A 22,534-nucleotide genomic window follows, 5' to 3' on the forward strand; every position below is an offset into this window, starting at 1 on the left:
AGTCAGCTTCTGGTGACTCGGAACTGTGCGAGTCAGCTTCTGGTGACTCGGAACTGTGCGAGTCAGCTTCTGGTGACTCGGAACTGTGCGAGTCAGCATTTGGTGACTCGGCACTGTTCAAGCTTCTAGGCAATGTTTCGTGATTCTTCCAGCTTCTTTGTTTTGCGTACGCTTCGTCGCCTTGCTGATTTTGGATGAATTCCTTTGACTTGGAAAATAACGTTTATCGTCTTTTCCTTGTCTTGCACTGTGTTTGAGAACCTATGGGCAATTTTTAACGCCTACAACCGGTTCACGCTCTGATACCAGTTATTAGGGAAAACCTGAGGATACGTTAAACCCCTAAAATAGCAAGGAAACACAGTATAGAGAAAAATACATCAATATTTATGAGGTTCGCCAAACTTACCTACGTCCTCGAGAGCCACACAATTAATTTCTTATTAATCAAAGAAATTACAATGTAAGAGCATATCTCAAACTTGTGATCTCTCAATAAATACAAATCAACACTGTAGCTACAGTGATGATTTCCCTTCTTAAATACCCCTCTTTAATTCTCCCCTCAAATCTCTGAGTGCTGGAGAAAAAGGCAAAAAGAAAAATGGTCGTTGAGAAACCATGAGAAGAAAAAGGGTTTTTGTCCGTCGTCGCTGGAAGAGAAAAACAAGAAGAAGCAACCCAAGATCTTGGGTCTGGGTTCCCTTTTATAAGGGAACCCTACAGGCTGGCGCTAGCTAGCCACGCGTGTGCTCGAGCTCGCCTGAACCAACCCCGCCTGCGTCGACCTCGCCTGAATCGATTCGAGCTCGCCTGCACAGCTCCTCAACCTCGCCTGTGGATTTCCTCGAGCTCGCCTGCAATTCGCCTTAAGCTCGACCCGCCTGGAGGAGCTCGCCTGTAGATCAATCGAGCTCGCCTGACTGGATCACAAGCTCGCTTGAAGGACTCGCTCAAGCTCGCCTGAAGTTGTCGTTGACCTCGCCAGACAGGTTTGGTCTACACCTAAGACCAACAACAAGGATTAACAAAAGGATATAGCCAATCTCTAACACCATAATCCCCTCTCCTTTTAATTTTATAGTTTAAAATTTCTCTCTTCTAGATACAAAAATAGCAGGTGGCTAAAGATACATATTTATCGTATAAAGTTTCTCCCTATAGGATTGAAATAGGAAATAATCTTAACAAAGCAATTGTGTATCAAAGTTTTCTTTCTGGATTGACTCCCCTACGCCTACGGGGTTTGTCGTCTCCCTATACCCACTTACGGTTAGGATGCAAATCTTTAGGTGTTTAATTTTTAATTCTAATAATATGTATTCTTCATGTAAATTATAGTCGACAAACATTAATGTACAATATTAAAGTAATCAAATTTGTAGTTGATGCTGGTAATTAAGAGAATCGAGCTGCAATTGTGGACTGATCCCGAGAGTCAATCCGGCCTCATGGTTTGAAAAGTAAAAGAAAAGAAGAAAAGAGAGTAAAATGAGGGTTAGAGGAAAAGAGAGAGAGAGTCTAACTAGCCTTAATTTGGAAAGGTAATGGTATAGGAAAAAACTAGCGTATTCGAATGAGGGTTAGGCTTGTCCCCACCTTCGAGTGTTCTCTAGATGTGGCTTGTTTTTTGGGCATGTTGTTCAGATTGTCATGGTCACCTGGTCTGGAGAAAAACATGGGGTTCAACATTACTTTTTGGCGTCGCTGTCATTTTGTTGGTGGATAGAAAACTCTTTTCTATGCAGACTACGCTTTTGTTCTTTGGTCTCATCTCCAAGAGGATAAACACGCATCAAATATACTATTAACCAATTTGTTAGTTTACATGCATCTTACCTAAAATTAAGAGAATGAACGCAAATCAAAGATTTGTATAAATCAAAAAGTTGGTGGGTCAGGTTAATATATATCTCTAAACAACAGGAATAAACACAAACAAAGTAACCCTAACAAATAAATGATCCACTTATAACTGTTTTGAGATTTGCCTTGGGTCTTTGTCAATATTACTCTGATAAGAACCTCCAGGATTTGGCCCGGAAACATTATGACAAACAAAGGACGACCAGAATAGCAACAAGCAGTTATGGCAACACGAGATTTATATGGTCCAACTAGGTACTTGTGCTCATGGTAGAAGGGGAGAGATCCTTTATTACCTTCAGAAAGATGTCAGTGAATTATTTTTCTGATGGCTAGTTTTATAGAGTTCCTCACATGCACAAAAGAAACCTCTTTAACCCTTGCATGCTATGAATTTTGAAAACTAGAAATCGATTGGTACCATTTACGATCCATTCACTTGAGCAAAACCATCTGCATTACGATCCATGCATGGTTCTTTCAACAAAGCGTGAAAGTGGTCAATGATCGTCAGTGTTGCAATTGGTGGTGCCTTTCATTGTATCCTGAGAATTACCAAGTCTAATGAGCTCTCGAGAGTTAGCCACGACGAGCCATAATTAACTGACCGAGTACTATAATCGGAGAGCCCGATTCAAATGTGAGCATTGCCGATCTCTCTAGCAATCCGAGTCTAAGATAAAAAAAACATCTTCAAGCCGGATTCGCTAGAAGACTCTGCGTCTGAGACGAAAGGCGTCTTCTGCTCAGACTTCACTGAAGAACGCCTCCAATGATGGAATGACCTATCAGCTTTACCAATGTCACTTGCATTTAATACGTCACTTGCATTTAATGCATCGCTAGTCAGCGCCCATACTTCGTCGCCCAGTCACCATCGCATTAAATACATGGTCAGAGTCATTATAGCTTCTCAATCCTAAGTCATAATGAATCCTCGAATGACACTAGCACTTTAGTTATTCTGTCACTATCACATTAAATACGAAGATGACTCATTCAACCGACCGCCGACACGTATAAAGTGCAATATGACTGGCTGATTGCACTGACCCGGTCGAATTACCAATGTGCCCCCACAAATTCTCTATACATGGTGGATAATCCCACTACACAAAGGTACACGGAGAAAACCCCTAGAACTAGATTCTTCATTCTATAAGCGTGCCTAATTAATCACTGATTTGAATGTCTGAGGGCACGCTGAGCGAAATCTCCTCCTGCGATATAACGAGTGTTATTTGCGCAATCTTCCTCCTGCGATATAACGAGTGTTATTTGCACAGGAATATGTTTCTTCCTAATTAATCAGTCATCAGGAAAGATTAAGCGACCCTAAACTCCTCCAAATATCCATCCATCTGTAAATTTAACTTTCTGACATAAACACCTCTCGTGGTTTCAATATCTAATGGCTGATATAAGGAGATTCCAATTCGCTTCCGTTTTGATTTAATGCAAGCTACAATCAACGATTCCTTATAACTAATTTATTTTGTCCTATTGATAAGCTCTCATATGTGACAAACATTAATCTATATATTTTCTTTCAGAAAAAAATTGAAGAGGCAATTTTCAAAATTTTAGATTTTTAAGAATGTTGTTTATAATTTTTCATATTTTAAAGGGTTGTTTCAATTTGAAATTTGTAATAAGGTTGTTTGAAATTTTTGAATTTTAGATAGTCGTTTGTGATTTTCATGCATTTAAGGGAGTTACTTGAAATTTTCAACGGGGAGTGAAGGAGACTGCAGGAGGTTATATGTCATCCTTTTTGACAGTTATACCAAACACAATAATAGAAAAAAAATCCTGCTATTTTTTAACTGCGCACCAAATGTGCCTTATGGTAGAATTTTCTTGGGTGGACGTGCAGTTGAAGAAACAAGAATCATAATGGTGGATCCAAGATTTCTAAAAAGTGATATCACTCTATAATTAATAGTTAAAAATCTAAGAAAACGCTAAATTATATACATAGAAAAACAACAATAACTCACCAAATGAGTAGAGGTAGGGGCGGTCGAAGCTAGATTCTCACAAAAGAAGAGGCGGAGGAGGAGAGGTTAGATGTGGAGGAGCAAGCCCTAAGCAGAGCATGGGGAAACTAAAAGAAGAAATTTACAAAATAGACCTATTTTGCTAAATATTTAGCAAAACAGACTGTTTTGCTAAATATTTAGCAAAACAGACTTCTTTTTTGTCAACAAGCCAAAAAGAGGTCGATTTTGCAAAACAAACTATTCGAAACATACGGGACTAATAGTCTCGTATGATTTAATGGGGCATTAAATCATACGAGACTACTAGTCTCGTATGTTTCGAATGGTATGTTTAAAAAAACCAACCTCTTTTTGGCCAACAGGCCAAAAAGATGTCTATTTTGCTAAATATTTAGCAAAACGGTCTGTTTTGCTAAATAGCAAAACGGTCTGTTTTGCTAAATATTTGTTTTGCTAAATAGCAAAACGGTCTGTTTTGCTAAATATTTAGCAAAATAAGTCTATTTTGTAAATTTTTCAAATTAAAAACTAGGGTTTTCCTATTAGTCCCCATATCTTTCATATTTCACAATTAGTCCCCAAATATTCTCTTCTTGAAATTAGTTCTCCAAATCTTAAAATCCTTTGAAATTAGTCTCCTAAATCTTTCAGAGTTTTGAAATTAGACCCTCTAGTTAACACTATGTTAAAAGATTTGGGGGCCTAATTTCAAAGCACTTATAATATTTAGGAGACCAATTTCAAAGGTTTGGAGAACGACATTCAAACACGTAACATGCTAAGGGTACTAATCTCAATCTATGAATATTTGGGGGACTAATTTTAAAATACTTAAAGACTTGTGGGACTTATTTTAGAGTATGAAAGGTTTGAGGGGCTAATACAAACCAAAAAAGTCCTAAAAACTAATCGTCACACATGTGGGAGAAGGTAAAAATTCAACGTCTAGCCTTCTAGGATCCTAACTTATGAGATTATAAGTTTTTAGTAGAGTGGCACTAGAGGCACACCCCAAACCACAACTCTAACAATACCCTCTCTCTCTCATTTGCTACAGTGTAAATAATCGAATCGAATCGAATACTAAAGTGTTCATATTTGTATTTGTTTAAAATTATCGAATTCGAATGCAGACTCTAATATTCATATATGGAGTTTTTCGAATTCGAACTCGAATACTTGGTATTTGATAAATATTCATGAATATTCACGAATACTTTTCGAATATCAAAGTATATTTATTCCGCTAAAGAATTTGATTTTCAAATGATATTTAAATTTATAAATAAAAAATATTCCTTTATAATAAGTAATGTATGTATATTTAAATCAAAATTTTCATTAGAAAATAAATTTAAGATCAGTTTAAGTCTTAAAATCAGTACATAAAACTTTAGTATAAATGGTAAATAGGTTAAAAATATGATGTCATATGTGAAATAATACAAATAATAAGTGATCAAATTTTAAACGAATATTTGATAGACAAACGAATCGAATATACATCTGGTTAAATTTTATTTGTTAGTAAACTCGAATACTAAAAAATATTTGTTTAGTGGTAAATGAACTACCGAATCGAATATGACCGAATAGTTACTCGAATAATTATCGAACTATTTGTTGATTATTTGGTTCACTTCCACCCCTAAGTACACCGGGCCCCACATGAGATTTTAAAATTTTAAAACCCTATGTGGAGCCCGGTACACTGTAACAATGAGAGAGTGTGTGTGGTTATAGTTGTGGTTGAGGGTGTGCCCCTATTATTTTTCTTTTTAGTACGGGTGAGAGTCTCGTTGGGCTGGGCTTTTGGTGGGGTCCTTAATACTAGTGGGAAAGTGTTTTCAGATGGGTGAGTTTTAGTAGGTTTTGTTGGGTTTTGTTGGAGTCTGGCTTTGGGGCATTTTTAGATTGAAGTGGATCTCTCGGGTCTCAAAGCGGGGTCACTGCCTTGTTGGTTGGGTAAGATAAAGATTGGTGGGCTTCGAATAGGAATAAGCCAGGGGTGCATTTGGTCCGGTTCCGACATCGGATATGATGTTTATTATATTTATATATGTTTACCCATCTCGGATACAGATATGGATACGGATATACATCGGTAAGAAAAATTTATAACCATATCCGCTAAAATCAGATACGATTACGAATATACATGCGGATATATAAGCGGATAAACATACGGATACAAAATAGATATGAGAAAAGTAGATAGTATTGAGAAAATATAGTTCGTGTGATATAAAAGAGTTCGTTAATATCTTCATTATAACTGAAAAGTTAAGATTAGACATCTTGATCATCAAAATTAATCACAAATGCATAATCTAAGAATCAAAACTATTATAAGAGTATGACTAATATGTATTCGGATATTTCGGATACTGATACAAATATTTCGCTACAAAACCATATCTGTAATCATATTCTATCGGTTATAGATTTGAGTAACCATATTTGTATCCTAACGGATATGGTTAATGATATTTCTTCGGATACGGATACAGTTTAGCACCCCTAGAATAAACTCATGGTCCCCTTTGAGCAAAGTAGAGTCAAGTGCTTAGAGTAGTTCCATCGTAAACCATATCCATAATCATATTCTATAAAATAAATTATTTTATAGAAAATAAATTATTTTAAAAAATAATATATTTTAGAAAAAATAATATATTTGAAAAATATATTATTTTTCAATCTTTTTTAAAGATAATACTTTCTGAAAAATATTATTTTATGATTAAAATAATATTTTATGAAAAATAATGTCTCTATTTTCCCAGAGTAAAAAAATTTTAAAAAATAATTGTTATAAAAAATTTATCTTATAAAACTATTTTTGAGATATTACTTTAAAAAAGAAATTTTTTAGGAAAGTTATTTTTAAATAATTTATTTTTAAAATCTTTTCAAAGAAATTTTTATAATAATACTTTTTGAAAGATTATTTTAAATCTTTAATGAATTTTATTTTTTTGGAATATTAAGTAATGATTTTAATTTTTAAATAAATTTGAATCGGTTAGTTTTTTTTTTTGACTGAAAATAGGGTCTTTTACCCTATCATATATATATATATATATATATATATATCAACTAAAAAGGGAGCTATTACAAAAGATATCCAATTGTGATTTGGCCAATGACTCCGAGCTGGAGGAGTGAAACCAAATCACCAAAAAATGTCTCTGAGTGAAAATACAAACTGATAAAACAAAGAAAACGAGCCAAAGCAAAAGAAGTCAGCGAGCTAGGACCAGACATCCTCTCGGTCCCCTGGGAACAAAATCTTCAAATCCCCAAAACCAGAAACCAGAACAGTGCAATGCCACTACCCCCGCGACCCCCGCGAGTCTGGTAAACCATTGCTACCTGAGCTTGACTCAGCAATATCCGGAAGGCCCGAGCTGTGAATGAGCTTTCTCAGCTTGATAGCTTTCTTAGAGGAGGAGGCCCCTGTCCATAAAAGAAAAAAGTGAACAGCCTTGATGATGATAAGCTGAGGTGAGGAAGACACCATTTTTTACGTAAATCGGTTAGTTAAAACTAAGTTGCGACACCATTTTTTACGTTAATCATATGTTGTAACTAAGGGTTGTTTTGTAACTATGGTTGCAACTGTAACTGTGAGTTGCAAGAAAGCAAACACTTGTAACTAGACAAATTTGACCCAGTTGCATGCAACTGGAGTTGCAGCCACTCCAGTTGTAAGCTACCAAACGCCCCCTAAATCTCCTCTGTCTCCTTAGGACGATCGATCATCTTGACAATAGAAAATTACCAAGAAGAATAATATTTCAACACAATTAATCAAAAGAAAAGTAAATATGACGCAAATGCATGAATTTTATGTGGTTAGGCAATCATCTATGTCCACAGAAATGGATTTTAGTTTTCTTTATTCTAGGAATTATATAAGCTCTCGTCTTTTTTACATTTTTGAAGAAACAGCAAGAAATTAACCCTCTCAATCTGAACAGAGATCCTCACATAAACCTAAATTTCTATCATTTTTGGCTCATCAAGCAACCCTAAATTTGAAAGACCTCTGCACAGTTAAACTCGAATACAATACCAAGCGAGGACTTCTGACCCCAAACTCTTGTTCTTCGTTGCCAGCATTATTAAGCCCATGTTTAGTTAACTGCCGAAATGGGGGACTCTGGTTGGTGTATCAGCAGCCGTAACTACCATTTTGACCGTTGAAAGTATGAACCAAATTACGATTACTTGTGAGACACGTCTTGATTATGTTGGAGGGCTGTTAAGATTGGCGAGACTACTACAATCTTATAATAATGCTATTATTTATTTTACTTGGAACAACCCCAATTAAGCGCTCTTTTATTTAACCAATTTATCACTCGACGTCCTCAACTAGTCAAATGCTACTTGGGTTCTTATCCTATCCTAACGAAGCTTAAGGAAATCATGGCTCCAAGTTCAAAAAAAAAAAAAAAAAAAAAACCAAATCTTATCAAAGGCCTTCTCAAGGAAGTGAAAGCGAAATTTTAAAAAGATAATTCCCATCAAGCACGTGTTTGATACCCTATAAAGTGAAGGATTTAAAAACCTCCACACGTGAAGCACGAAAGTCTGTTTAAAATACCGTCTCTGGGATTGGTTTCATCTTCTCTTTAGTCGCATGCTTTCCTCCTCTTCCAATTCCTTTTCGTTCTCATCTTTTATCATCATCTTTTTACCGTACTTTCTCCTTACAGAGTTTTGATCACTCATTTCCTGTTATGAATAGTATTTAATTACATCATTAGAGATCTGTAGACTCTGCAACAAGTCAAGCAAAATGCAGCAGCAATGGAAACAGAGACAAGAAGTTTTGAGGCTCATCAGTCATCACACAACAAAGTCCAACCAAAATCTAGCATCATATATAAAACTCCTAAAACTTCATATTGAGAACCTTTCCAAGGGGCACATAATTGAAAACCTTGCCTTCTTGCAAAGAAACAGTCCTATGCTTATATGCTGCAGCTTTCTCATGCCCAATACTTCTCCTTCCAGATTTCTCTTCTACTATTTCCGAACCTTCCCTTCTCTTTTTTTGCTGATCTCTCCATCTCCTCAGCTGCCCTTCAACCGCCAATTTAGCCTTCTCAGCCATCTCTGCCCTTCTGTTAGCTTCCTCTAGAGCGAACTTCAGGTCGCCAATCTCAGAATTAGCAGCATCGAGTTTTGAACTTCTCTCATCTGCCATCTTAGACTTCTGTATCAAAGTTTCATATTCCTCAATAGAAATTGTTATACCATAACACATTTCAAGTTTCATTGTTTCTGCTTCCTCCTTAGCCGCCTCTGCTTCCAGTGCCAGCTGTATCTGTGAACTCATAGCTCGTGCTTCTGCTGCCTCCGCAGCAGCGATTCTTGACCTGTTCTTGTGGATTTCGGATTTCAAAGTTGCAATCTCTATCTGCAGAGCCAACTCTCTTTCGTTGCTTTCAGATATCTCAGTTTCCATACTTGTAGTGAGCAACTCCTTTGTTTGGATTAGTTCTAACTGGTAGTAGTCAGATAAGATAGTTTTCTCCAGCAGCTCATTTCTTAAATCCTCGACTATACGCAATTGCATTCTCATCTGTACTAATTGCTCGTGAGATTGAATAACTGCTTTTGTCGTAGCTTGCAGCTCTTCCTCCACTGCTTCAAAGAAAGTGATCCTTACTTTCTCTGCTTTGATTGTTTCCAGCTCAGATTCAAGAATTGCCTTGTTGAGCTCTGATACTTGGGCCAAAAGCTCCTTGTTCTTCTCTTTCTCTACACTTACAGCTTTCGCAGCTAATTCCTTCGATTCTTTGGCAGCAATGAGTTCAGCTTTTAACCGCAGCAACTCTTCTTTCGTATGTTTCAACTCGTCTATAGTCTGCAGGAGTCTCTCAAAGTTATCAGTAGAATCAACAAGTTGATCTACAACCACTTCATATTCAGATTCAAGCATAGATATGAATGATTGAGATTTCTTTAACTCCTCCATGTATCTATCTCTGTCAGCTTCTGAAAGCTTGAATTTGGAAGATAGCTCGGTGAGTGTTCTCTGATAAACGTCAAGCTTGACAACAGCCTGCATGTAGGCAGACTCCTTAATTTCTAACTGCACTTTGCAATTTCCCAAGTTCTTCATTAGCAGGCCTACGTCTTTCTCAGGTTCCTGTCCATCAAAAGCCAACAAAAATAATTTACAGGATATTTGATATGGATTTAAAAGTAATGAATGAAGTCTGAACATCATTTTACTTCACGACTGTTTATAGTACTGCAATCTTGTTGGTCTTTTATCTGCTCAAACAAGGATAGGGCGGCCTTTACAGACTCAATCGGCTTTTTGTCATCTATTTCTGCCATTTAATCCTCTTGATCAATATCTGACTGACTAGTGTAAATTGGTCTTTGTATGTTAATGCTTGAAGCAAATACATTCTGCAGGTAGTTATTAGTGTTTTCAATGCGCGAGGCGCAATGCGGGGCGCAAAGTCAGTTTACACGCATATGCGCAAGGCGCAATGCGATGCGCGCGCCCGAGCGAAGCGAGGCGCACTCCATACTACAAAATTTTTGAAGATATACTATATGCATGAATAAATATATATTTTTGTGAAATTTCACATAAAAATGTCAAGGACTCCAGATAAATAAAATATATACTAATTACTAACAAATCATTCAATCATGCAAATTATTCAAACTTTTATCTCTAGTATATTGCATCACTAACAACTATATTGCTAAATTTTATTTTCCTCTTTCCAGGTTACAAATGGCGAATCAAGTTTCAAGTTTCAACCAGTAGCACTACACCTAGCTCAAATAGCAAGAATAAATACTAGCAGTCTCGCACAAGAAATCAAATAGTAGCTGTAAAATTAGTACTACATCAATAAGCTTGAAAATTTTCAACATTTATGGCTGATATGTATTAATAAGAAGCAAGCAATTAGTTCATAATATCATGACTTTGCATTTTGATATTAAGCCAAAGAAAAAAAACAGTTAATAGTCAAGAGCGATAATAATAAATTAAATTAAATTAAAATTTAACAGCTAGGAAGGCTATGTTAGTTAACATTAAATCTCTCTTTATAAGTTAGTTAACAATAAAATCAAATGATTCAAATCAAGTTTAGAAGAGTGAACTTAATAAACATTTTACACTTAACAACTAAAAACTCAGATTTTAAATCAGAAAAGAAAAAAGAAAACACCTCGCTGTCCTTACTCCTTAATTAAGAGAACGCAAAAAGAAAAAAAAAAGAAAAGAAAAAAACAACGCTGAGAGCAGAGAAAGAGAACGCAAAAACAAAAAGAAAAAAAAGAAAGAAAGAAAAGAAAAAAACATCGGGAAGGAGCAGAGAAAGAGAACACAAAAACGAAAGAGAACTCAAAAACGAAAAAAAGAAAAAAAACATCGGGCCTGAGACGTTGAACAGACCTTATCGCTGAGAAGAAAAGAAAAGAAAAAAAGAAAACGCAAAAATGAAAAAAAAAGAAAAGGAGCAGAAAATCATCGCTGAGAGAGAAGAAAATGCACCTGTTTGCTGCTCGCTGTCGCCGCTCGCCGCTAGCCATCGTCAGTCGCCTTTAGCAGTCGCCCGTCGCCGCATGCTGCTGTCGAGTGGGGAATCAAGTCGAGCGAAGAAATCGGGATTCAGGAGTGGGAGAAGGATGCGCCGAAGTGCCTCGCGCCCGAGGCGCGCGCCTGGGAGCGCCTTTAAAAACACTGATGGCAAGCATGTAAAAGCCTCCACAATGGCAATACTGTCGAATTTCAAATTTCAAAAACTAGTTACCCTTTTTGGCATGCATCAGATTGTTATGTAGGACTATCACAGGTGGCAAAAGTCCAAAATATAACTTTTACCAACTATGAACAAGACTTTTACTAAAGCACAAGTATACAAACACACACATGGAAACCTAAAAGACACTCCACACTAGCACTCACAAAGGAGAGCACTGTAAATACAAGGACACACTCTTCTCTCACTAGACACTTAAGAACTTAAGACTTCGTTTTGTGACGGTTTCAATTGGAGACGCATGTCCTCTATTTAGTACAATAATGACTAATGAAACTTCTAGAAGTAAAGAAATACATGAGAGAAGAAACCAAGAGAACAATCTAGGTGAGGTAAGAAGGGAGGGAGAAAGATCCTTAAAGAGGGAGAGACTTGGAGAATCTTCTAGAAGAACTCTAGGAAGAAGGGAGAGAGTTGGAGAATCTTTTCAAAGAATTCCCTGGGGGCAGCAGTGAATCTCTTAACACTTCCCCTCAGCGCTGACCCTGCTTGATTTTGCTACCATCCCAAGTTGCTCTTAAAATTCTTCAAACTTGGAAGAATTCAAACTCCTTGAGAGGATGACAGCAACGTGGTCGTGAGTATTGATTGGCTGCATCTCGATCTCTCCTTGTAGCACTTTCTCTTTGATGTAATGATGATGTACCTACACATGCTTCGTCCTTACATGAAACACTGGATTCTCCAGGTATAGCTGATGGTTATCACCTATGAAGCACGGACACGGACACGGCGACACGGACACGACAAAACCCAAAAAATAGGACACAGCGACACGGTTAGATTTTTTTAATATTATTATTATATATAGATCAATATTGAATTAAATTCCTATTACATTTTCATATTTTTTGTTATGTAAAGGGGGATTATAAATAAGAAACTAAAGGAAAGTGTGTGTTGTAGGTGTGAATTAAGACGTCGGGATGACAATGATCTCTTGGAGAATTGAAGACAATAATGTTAAAGAAGACAAGAAAGAGAAGATGAACATATAGAAAAATAGATCAATTTTTTATGTTATATTATTATATAACATTGGCTTGTATAATCAATGACAAATGTAAGTTATGTAACTGATTTGAAGATAATACCAAACTTTAATTTTCATTACTTTCATCTGGAGCATATCAAAATACAAGAGAATAAAGTTCAAGTTGTAACTAGTTCTATGGCTACAAAATACTAAGTTACTAACATTACAAAAATTACAACCAAAAGTGTATCTTAAAAATAAAATTCTCAAGTTAAAACATCAAAAGATCATTCTATGGTTTCAACTCCTTCATCCTCCCCAAACACAACGGCCTCCATCATGGGCTCATCAAGAGAAAGGACGGCAACATCTAAAATACTGGCACCTTGAAATGAGTCAAAGGCATCTCCACCAACATCCCACATTCTTGATTTCCCTTTCATATACTCTTCTGAACTTCGAGAAAGTAAGCGAAGGTTAGTGTGAACATAAACAAGATCATCCGCACGTGCCGGAGTTAGCTTGTTCCTCTTTAAGGAGTGAATGAAACTATACGTACTCCAATTCCGTTCACAACAAGAAGAGGAACAAGGTTGGCCTAAAAGCTTTACGGCCAATGATTGCAAATTTGGAGTACTTACACCATAAAGAAGCCACCATGACTTAGGATCCATATGTGCTCTATCGGAAAGAGAATCCGGATCACTAAAAGCCTCCAAAGCCCCCACAAACTTAGCATATTCCAAGTTCACCGCCCGTCGTTCATCGGGGTTAGGATAATATCTTCATAAGCACTTTGCTCTTTCCGTAGAGATCTCAAGATCTTGATTTGGAGCTTGCCGATTGACGTTCTCATTGAGCCATGTGGAATGATAGTACCTATGTTCGTTAAACATGAATTAGCCCACAAGGTATTAAGTAATAGAAATATTCGCATTAAAAAGTGAAATGTAAAATATTACCTTGGAACTAAAGAGTATGCCAAGCACTGAAGCGAGGTATTGCTATTGTTCCATCGATCCACCAAGATTTTGTAAACCACCTCATAAAAAGGAGATTCCTCGTTATCCTTTTTATCCTCATGCTTATAAATAGCTTGCTTCACTTTCTCAATCATTGTATCCCACATATCATACACCAAATAAAGACATGGTGTATCGATATTGGTGACGCTTATCATTTCATAGATTGAGCCAGTGAAGTCAAGAATAAAATATATATTGTCCCACCACAAATCATTAAGGACTTCTCTTTCACAAATTGCGCTTTTCCCACATCATCTTCTCTATACAAGCTCCATCGATCACTAAGAACCATGTCTTGGAGACCTCTCTTGACGACTTTAAACCTCTTCAACATAATAATCCACGAGACAAATCTTGTGTCGGCAATCGATAGGAGCTTCATCTTGGAATAATCATTAAACATGGAAAGCCGCATAGAGTGATTCATGATAAAATTCTTTATAAACAATGCATCATCGGAGATCTCTGTAATCCAATGTAATTGTGCATAAGCTACGGAATTTGTTTCCGTGTTCTTAGCCGTACAAATATTCTTGATAGCAAGATTGAGTGTATGGACTACACAAGGAGTCCAAAATATGTGAGGTCAGGTGTCCTCCACAAGCCCTCCCGCATCCTTGCATTTCGAAGCATTATCGGTTATGATTTTGATGACATTTTTAGGTCCCACTTCTGTGATGCACTTTTCTAGCTGTTTTTGGATAAAATACTTATTCTTGACTTCTCCCTCGGCATTCACGACATTTAAGAACATTGGCTTACCCTCACATACCGTCATAAAATTGATGATGGGCCACTTTTGTGCATCCGTCCACCCATCACTACAAATGGGGACCCCCTTCTGTTGCCATGTACCCCTGATGGGCTCCATCAATCTCTCTACGTGAGTTTTCTCACGTTATAAGATAGTGGTCCTCATGGAATTGTAACCGGAAGACTTGTAGCCAGAGATTAGATTGCTTGCGGCATATACAAAAACCTTGGCATAATATGAATTCCTTGTCAAGTTAAAGGACAATCCCCCGGTGTAGAATATCATATCAATCAATGCATCCAATTCTTCCCTTACTCCCATATAAAATGCTTGTTCCACGATATTAGACCCTCTCCTCCTCTTAGATTCACCTGCACTAATCGGTATGCTTGCACTTGCACCTATACCGGTCGTACTTGCAGTCGAAGATATAGGCAAAATTGGCATCTTAGGCTTAGAAGCCATCAACCTCGCCTCCGCTTGATCCACCGTCCTCTGAAACTCCCTTAGGTTTTCGGGTGTTGACTTGGAACACATCTTAATTCCAGTCCTGCTTATCCTCAAGAGGTGATTTTTAACTCTCGAGTGTGAACCAGTAAAATCCTCTCTACAATAATTACATCTCCATCTCTAATTTCTCCTGTCGTTCCCCCCTTTTCTCCAATTTGGTAACATATTTTCAAAGCGGATATTTGTCATCTTGTACTCCACTACCACCAGAACTCCCGTCTTGTTCCATTTCTGTAAAATATAATAGTAATAACAATAAATTAAAAAATTAATAATAGTAAAACAATAACTAAAATCATAATTAATAGTAAATTAAAAAATAAAACCCTAATTAATTAACAGTAAATTAATGGAACACGAATCCTAATTAAATAACTGTAAATTAAGATAAAACAATAAATTAAAATGAAAAACAGTAAAATTCTACTATTGTTACAAAAAATGACAGGACATAGTATGAATCTTAGTTCTAATTTATATATTATTCTAGCATTTTTATGTTATTCTCACATTTCTATACAGTAAAAACAAAAATAAAAACAGAGAATTAAAATAAAAAACAAAAGAGAGAGAGAATCAGAGAGAAAGAGAGATAAAACTGACATCGGAGAGAGAAAGGGAGGAATTAGAGATCGAAAAAGAGAGAATGAGATAGAGAGAGGAAGAGACCGGAGAGAGACCCAGATCGAGAGAGCGACTGAGAGAGAAAGAGACTGAAAGAGAGAGAGAGAGAGATCAAAGAGAGATCGAGAGAGACTAACCGTTAGGTTTGATGAGAGGACGACGAGGACGACGACGATGATCGACGAGGACGACGACGATGATCGATGAGGACGACGACGATCGAGAGTGATGGTTGGCGGCGAGGACGATCGAGGACGACGAGGTCGATCAAGAGAGATGGCGGCGAAATGTCTTCAGTCGGGATCAACGAGAGAGCAGACGAGCCGATCGGGTAAGTTAAAGCTAAGGTTAGGATTTGGGTTTGTGTTTGGGTTTCGGGTATACATTTTTTCTTTTTTTCCTCTTCTCAGCCGTGTCGGAGAGAAAACGTCGTGTCGGAGAGAAAAAGCCGTGTCGGGGAAGGAAACGTCGTGTCGAAGGCGTGTCTGGAGCGTGTTGAAGAGTTGACACGTGTCGGCGGCGTTGACCGCGTGTCCGACACGTGTCGAACGCGTGTCCGCGTCCGACGCCGTCGGACACGGACTCAGGACTTGTTTTCGAGTGTCGGTGATTCATAGGTTGTCACAATAGAGAGAGACAGCGTAACTAACTGGCTGGTGCAAATCCTTCATCAGTTACATCAACCAAGTACTCTTCTGAGTCTCAATTGTTGTTCCTTTGTACTCCACCTCTGTAGTTGAGAGTGACATGGTCAACTGTTGTTTTTTGCACTATGAGATTGCTCCTCAGCCACAAGGCTAAACACATACCCACTAGTGGATCGACGTGTGTTATGATCTCTAACAAAGTTAACATCGCAATACCCAACTAACTTGGATTCTCTATCGTTCTTATACAGAAGGCCAAAGTCAATTGTCCTTTTGACATACCTTAATATTCTTCTAACCAAGGTTTTAAATATCGAAGATCGAGGAAATATCGGACAACCAAAATTCATATTAATTGTGAATATCAGGGAAGGAAATATTAGGGATATGTAGTAAATATCGGAGTGCTATATCGGATGAAGTGCATATACAACATAATGTCGTAAAATGTAATATAAACATATTTAGCGAAATATAATCATATAAAATTGCAAATGATGTGTTTAGAATCACTAATCAACCTTTTACAACAAATTTAAGTCCAAATCAACGTTCCAACATTTTAGCAGATTATTTTGAGGCTGAAATGTCGCTTGATATATTGAACAGATCATGATGTCACCCAAATATTACCAACAGTAATATATATCATTTTGTAACAAGACATTTAAAGGAACATATCGGCCAACATATCGATGAAGATATCGTCCATGTCAAGGATATATAGCCAAAAATTGCTAAAAACAGTAAAAGATATATAGACCAAATAGTTTTACAGTAAGGCTTATAAAAGGACATATTAGATGATATATCAGGCCATGTTAGGATATTTAAAACAATGCTTTCTAACTACATCCAAGTATCACTCCCTTGGCTTATTCATACCTACTAGCCACTCTAACTGCAAACTTGATGTCGAGCCAGCTAATGGTTAGGTACATGAGACTATGCACCAGTTGATATACAGTCATATCTTCCAGTTCCTTGCCTTCTACAGCACTTAACTTGACATTGGCTTCTATAGGAGTTGAGATCGGTGTACACTTGAGTATACCAAACTTCTGTGAGAGATCCTTGGAATACTTGAGTTGGCATAGGAAAAATCCTTTTTTAAATCGCTCTACCTCCTGCCCAACAAAATGTTTTAACTCTCCAAGCTCCTTCATTTGAGAGTGTGCCGCCAAGTTTTCCTTTATACAGTGAGACTCTTACCTCATCGTCTCCTGTGATGGTTAGGACATCCATGTATGCTAGCAGAACTGCTAGCTTGCCATTGTGACCTTCCACAAACAAATTCGACTTTGTCAGTGTCCGTGAGTAACCATTATACACAAGGAACTCTGCTATCTTCTTGTACCGTACTTGTGGAGCTTGCTACAACCCATATGGAGCTTTCCTTAATTTGCAGATCCCGATGGTTGTGTTCACGTGAATTGTAAGTTGACTATTTTGGATCTTGTCATTTCTTATGAACAAGGTACCTTGATGTTGTCATCTTCCTTATCAAAGGATGCTGTAATCAAGAATGAGCATGCGATTGACCAATTAAGGATTTTCCTTTTCCTTCCTTGTTTACTTCTTCAATATGAAATCCGCATAACGCTTCTCCTGTTAGGTGGTCCTACACGTCATTCTAGCCCTGATATAGGTTTCTAAGCCTGTCCTACTGTTAGTTCACTAGTTGTCTACAGAGTTGACTGCATATTGATCACAAAAGAGAGGGTTTAATCATGTTCTCTTTTTGATGTATGCTCCAACTTGAGGGAAATTATTGCATGTTATTAGTTGTTTGACTATACACGTATTTAGGTCGATATCCCTACCACTTATGTAATCCCTCCTAATATCTATTTAATAGAAGTTATGGTTTGTGAAAATAAGAACATTATCAGCTTCCCTTTCTCTAGAAGCCAAGGTTAGCTATTGCGACAAAATAGCGGTAGAAAGCGCAAAGTCAAATAGCGGTCTAATTTAGATATGTATAAATACTAAAAAAATTTAAAGAAAAATATAAGAAATCTAAAAGTACATATTGGATGATTTAAAGAGATCCTAAATATGAAATAGACATATAACCATCACGTAATACCGAAGATGACTGGAGGAGTTAAAAAGTAATCGTCTTCGAGAAAAAGAGCTTAGCGGTGACAGGACTGCCCTAAGAGGAGCTCACGGTGAAGGAGATGAGAGAAAGTATCAAGGTAGGTGCTAGAGACTATAAGTGGCGGGAGTATGCTGAAAATCACAGGAAACGGTGGAATATAATGGTCAATGGTTGAGTTTAATTTTAAAAAAATAAGCCTCAAGCCGTTTTTAAATAGCAGTCAAAAAACAAATTCCGAATGTAATCGCTCACTATTTACCGTTGACACACTATTGGCCGCTTTTGCGAACAGACATATTCCACAATATGTCACCGCTATTGCGCGATAGCGTCGCGGGAAAGGACCGTTAACGCTATTAGCGCCACTATTGTGGGGCTATTTACCGCTATTTATAACAGTGCTAGAAGCATAAACTAAATGAATGACTAATCAAAACTAGTTCCACGCTAGTGCAATGTGATTGCATTTCCTTCATTTAGTAAAGCAACAAACCAACAAGAATAGAAACAAATGATTAATGCAAAACAATATTGAATAAGAACAATAACACCAGCTATACTAAACTTCCCATCACAACATTATCTGCATGTTCAGTTACTATAGCATTTCTGGATCACAATCTACTATAAAGCTACATATTGTTCACATAGAATATATGTTTTACATCGTTTTTTTTTTAAATCGGTTTTAAGAGACTATATATTTTTTTCCTTTTTCTCTTCCTTTTTTGGTTGTAACTAGGAGAGTGAACTTGTTGCCCCACATAAAGGAAAATCTAGTTTTACTGCTAATAACAAGAGCAAAGATAAATTTGTATGTACATAGTTTCCATAAAAATAGCATTTTTAAAAGGGAAAATTACTTCCAACCATAGTTTCCATAAAAATAGCATAAGAAAAGGGAAAATTACTTCCAACCCATCCAACTCACTTAACTTTAAATAGCATGTCTCCTCCCCTCAAGAAAAAGGTCAAAAGCATTTACCACCTTCGACAATGAAGCATACATCTAGCCCTTCCCTCGGCATAAAATTCCTAAACCACGTATGTCATCTCTCTCTTCATTCTCGTTCTTTTTCTCATATTCCCATGAATTCATGAACTCATTCCACTCTTAGCTTCCCGACCGCCTTCGTTTTCCGTTGTCACTTCTTCCCATGCCTCACTTGAGTGGCGTGGTGGTGAGGCCCGAAAAGAGGCAGGGTAGGAGGTGACAAAGGAGAGGTAAGCAACGAGTCAATGAGTGGCATCAGAGGAGAGTTTTATAGTGAGGCGAAAAGGCTGTAAACGCAACGAAGGAGCAATGGTGGTTGAGAACCGAGAAAGAAAAAAATAGAGCTTTATTACCTTTATTTTCTTTATTATCTTTATTCATTTCTCGTTTTCTTTCATTGGTTAATGTTATATATTTGTTATTCCTATGACATTAATTCAAATTTCGTACTTTTCTTATTTATTGATATTTTTATTTTTTCCATTACACTTCTTCAATTTTTAATACACTTCTTTGTTTTCGATGTCTTTACTTATTTTTTGTTACATTTGTTCAATTCTTGTCATCTTTCTTTATTTATTGATACAAATACAATCATTTTTTTGTTACTTTTCCATTTCTTGTTACTTTTTGTCGTTTTTCATTACCTTTGTCATTTTATGTTCCTATTAACCCTTGTTCTCTTTCTCCTCCTTCAATCACTATCTCTTTCGCTTCTGTAGCAACCTCTTCCCATCGCCACCCGCCGCATTGCCTCACCAACCGAACATTACGTCCACCACCTCTTGTTGCCTATCTTTACTTTGTCTAAGGGTGGGCGTAGGCTGGGTCAACCCGTGGGTCGACCTAGCCCAACCCTACTTTTAGCAAGAACTAGTATGACCCGAATTAGGTCAGGCTTATCCCGGCCTAGTATGTACTCGTGCCATGGGCTGGGCTAGATCAAGCCCTAGACCTAATAACAAGGAGTTTGGCCCAACCCAAATTAGGCACGACCCAGCTGTGGCCCGGCCCAACCCGAGTGTTTAATTATTTTTAAATGCCTGCTGGTAGCAGGCTAGCAAAGCCAAAGGCCCAAAGTTGGACCTTTAGCCTTGGTCCATGGTCAAGTAGCGACCTTGTTAATATAGATGAAAAAGAAGAGCAGAAAACAAAATCCTAATTTCAACTGCTTGTACACATAAATAAAGGCAACACGACCAATGTATATGAGATTTTTAAAACAGAAGAAGAATCTTTCGAATGTCAATTTTGAGTTCTACTAGAAAGACATAAGACTATAGAGATGCTTATGTGATTGCCACAAAGGAGCACATAGAACAAAAAAACGTAGCATGCAGACTTGAAAATGAAATAAATTAAAAATTAAAAAACTTAAAAAAAATGTGTGGGCCAAACCGTGGCCTGAACCACCGTGGGGTGGGTCAAACCCGACCCGTCTCCATGTAGGCCGCAAACCGAACTGGGTCCAACCCAAGACCTAGGGACAAAGTCCTTAACCCAGCCCGCCGAGACTCGCTCGGGTCTGCATCTGAACTAGACAGCTAGAAAACCGATCGGGGCTGTTAACGTGTTAGGCCCGGCCCACACCCACCCCTAGCTTCACCTCTATTTCCCTCTAGACCTCCTACCCCTCTACTTTGGCAGGGTTTGGAGGGAGGCAATGTAGATGAGACGACGAGAGGCAAAGACAACAATAGGCGGATATGAATGATGAAACCATGTTCATGGATTTATGAGAGGGATGAGAGAGAAAAGAGAGAATGGAAAGGGAAAAGATAAAGAGTGGTGTTGTAAATTTCAAAAAATACACATGGGCTTTCGTGTGGGTGGAAGCATGACAATAGTTTCTTAGAGAGAGGGATCACGTTTTTATCTTTTTTTTTTGGGGCCGGGGGAGGGGGGGTGAGAGTGGAGGCAATTTTCCCCAAGGAAAGAGAAAATACTATGTATAAAGTTGATCATGTATGGAATTTTTACTTATGAAAAAAGCACCACATTAAGAAGCGTTCAATGATGCCGTAAATTCCTAAACTTCATTGAGTTCAATAACGCTTCCGCCTGTCATAGAATCAAACCATCATTGAATAACGAGTAGGTAAACATTTCATTGAACATTCACCAATATTTATCATTCATATGAGTAACATACTAAATTATTCACCCTTCTTCCTGAATTACGCAAAAACCCAGTAGCTAATTATGCAGGCCAAGATTACCAATCAAGGATAGCATGTGAAATCAAGCTCCCTTGTACAGAATTTTGAGCCTGCATTCTTCCACTATATGATGGTTTGAGATCTTTCAAATAATTTCTAAATCTAACCCTACAGTACGCCAGCAAGTTCACAAAAATGAAGCAACAAAATTTAAATAAAAAAAAGGAGCAATCTTTATACGTATTAGCAAATAAAAACATGGGAAAATAATCGGAAAAATGGAAAATTACCCGTATGCCTCTTTTGATTTCCTAAATTTACAACGAACTCGATGCAACCTTCAAAGAAATCAAACACAAAGGAATCAATTTAGCGCCTTAACAAAACTAAAACGAAAACCAAAATCAAAACGATAGAAAAGGAGCAATCTTTTCTCACCAAAATCGGCCAATCCAGAACAAGAACGACCAAACCCCGTGGAAATCGACAGAAATATCAACCAAACCGGCGAGAGAAACGAGGCAGAAAGCGCTGAATCGAAGCATGATTCTCTGATCCTAAGTTACCAATCGAAGAAACCGAGGTTTTGGGTTTGGATGGACGTGAAGCAAACCCTAGTTATAATTTTAGAATTTTGTCTGCTTCTTCGGATAAATGTGGAGGCCTCAAGCAGAAATCGAGGCCTGGAGTCGTAGAATTTGAAAGCTAGAGGAAAGTGCAAATAGCAATAAATCGGGGCGAATTTGATCACAAAAGATTGGCTAATTATCACCTAAATACCTTATAATTTTCCCAATTTTGCACTTATATACCCACAATTGTTTTTCTTAATACTCACGTATTCGGAAGTATGTGATACTCAGATGCTAAGTTTATAGTTTTTTAGCTCTTAATATTTGTTGAACATGTTGTTAAACCCACCAAAAATCTATTTTGAAGTGTAATTAAAGTAGGTATAAAATAGAAGTATGATATATTTAACGGTTGATGGAGACGGAATGCAAACCTAGAGCGGGGTGAATAGCAATGTTACAAAATTTTTAGCTAAACTCAAAATATGC

General features: G+C 37.3%; 1 protein-coding gene across 1 annotated transcript; it reads right to left on the bottom strand.

Moving 5' to 3' along the window:
- On the bottom strand, window positions 8,688-22,191 carry LOC109820183 (WEB family protein At1g12150-like). Its single transcript, XM_020386285.1, has 4 exons — window positions 21,912-22,191; window positions 21,764-21,811; window positions 10,122-10,267; window positions 8,688-10,035 (listed from the first exon to the last, which is right to left on the bottom strand). Exons 3-4 carry the CDS (start codon window positions 10,227-10,229, stop codon window positions 8,773-8,775), a joined length of 1,371 nt encoding a protein of 456 aa, XP_020241874.1. The 5' UTR covers window positions 10,230-10,267; window positions 21,764-21,811; window positions 21,912-22,191; the 3' UTR covers window positions 8,688-8,772.

Source organism: Asparagus officinalis, chromosome 8 (genome assembly GCF_001876935.1).
Source record: "Asparagus officinalis chromosome 8, Aspof.V1, whole genome shotgun sequence".
Classification (NCBI taxonomy): domain Eukaryota; kingdom Viridiplantae; phylum Streptophyta; class Magnoliopsida; order Asparagales; family Asparagaceae; genus Asparagus; species Asparagus officinalis.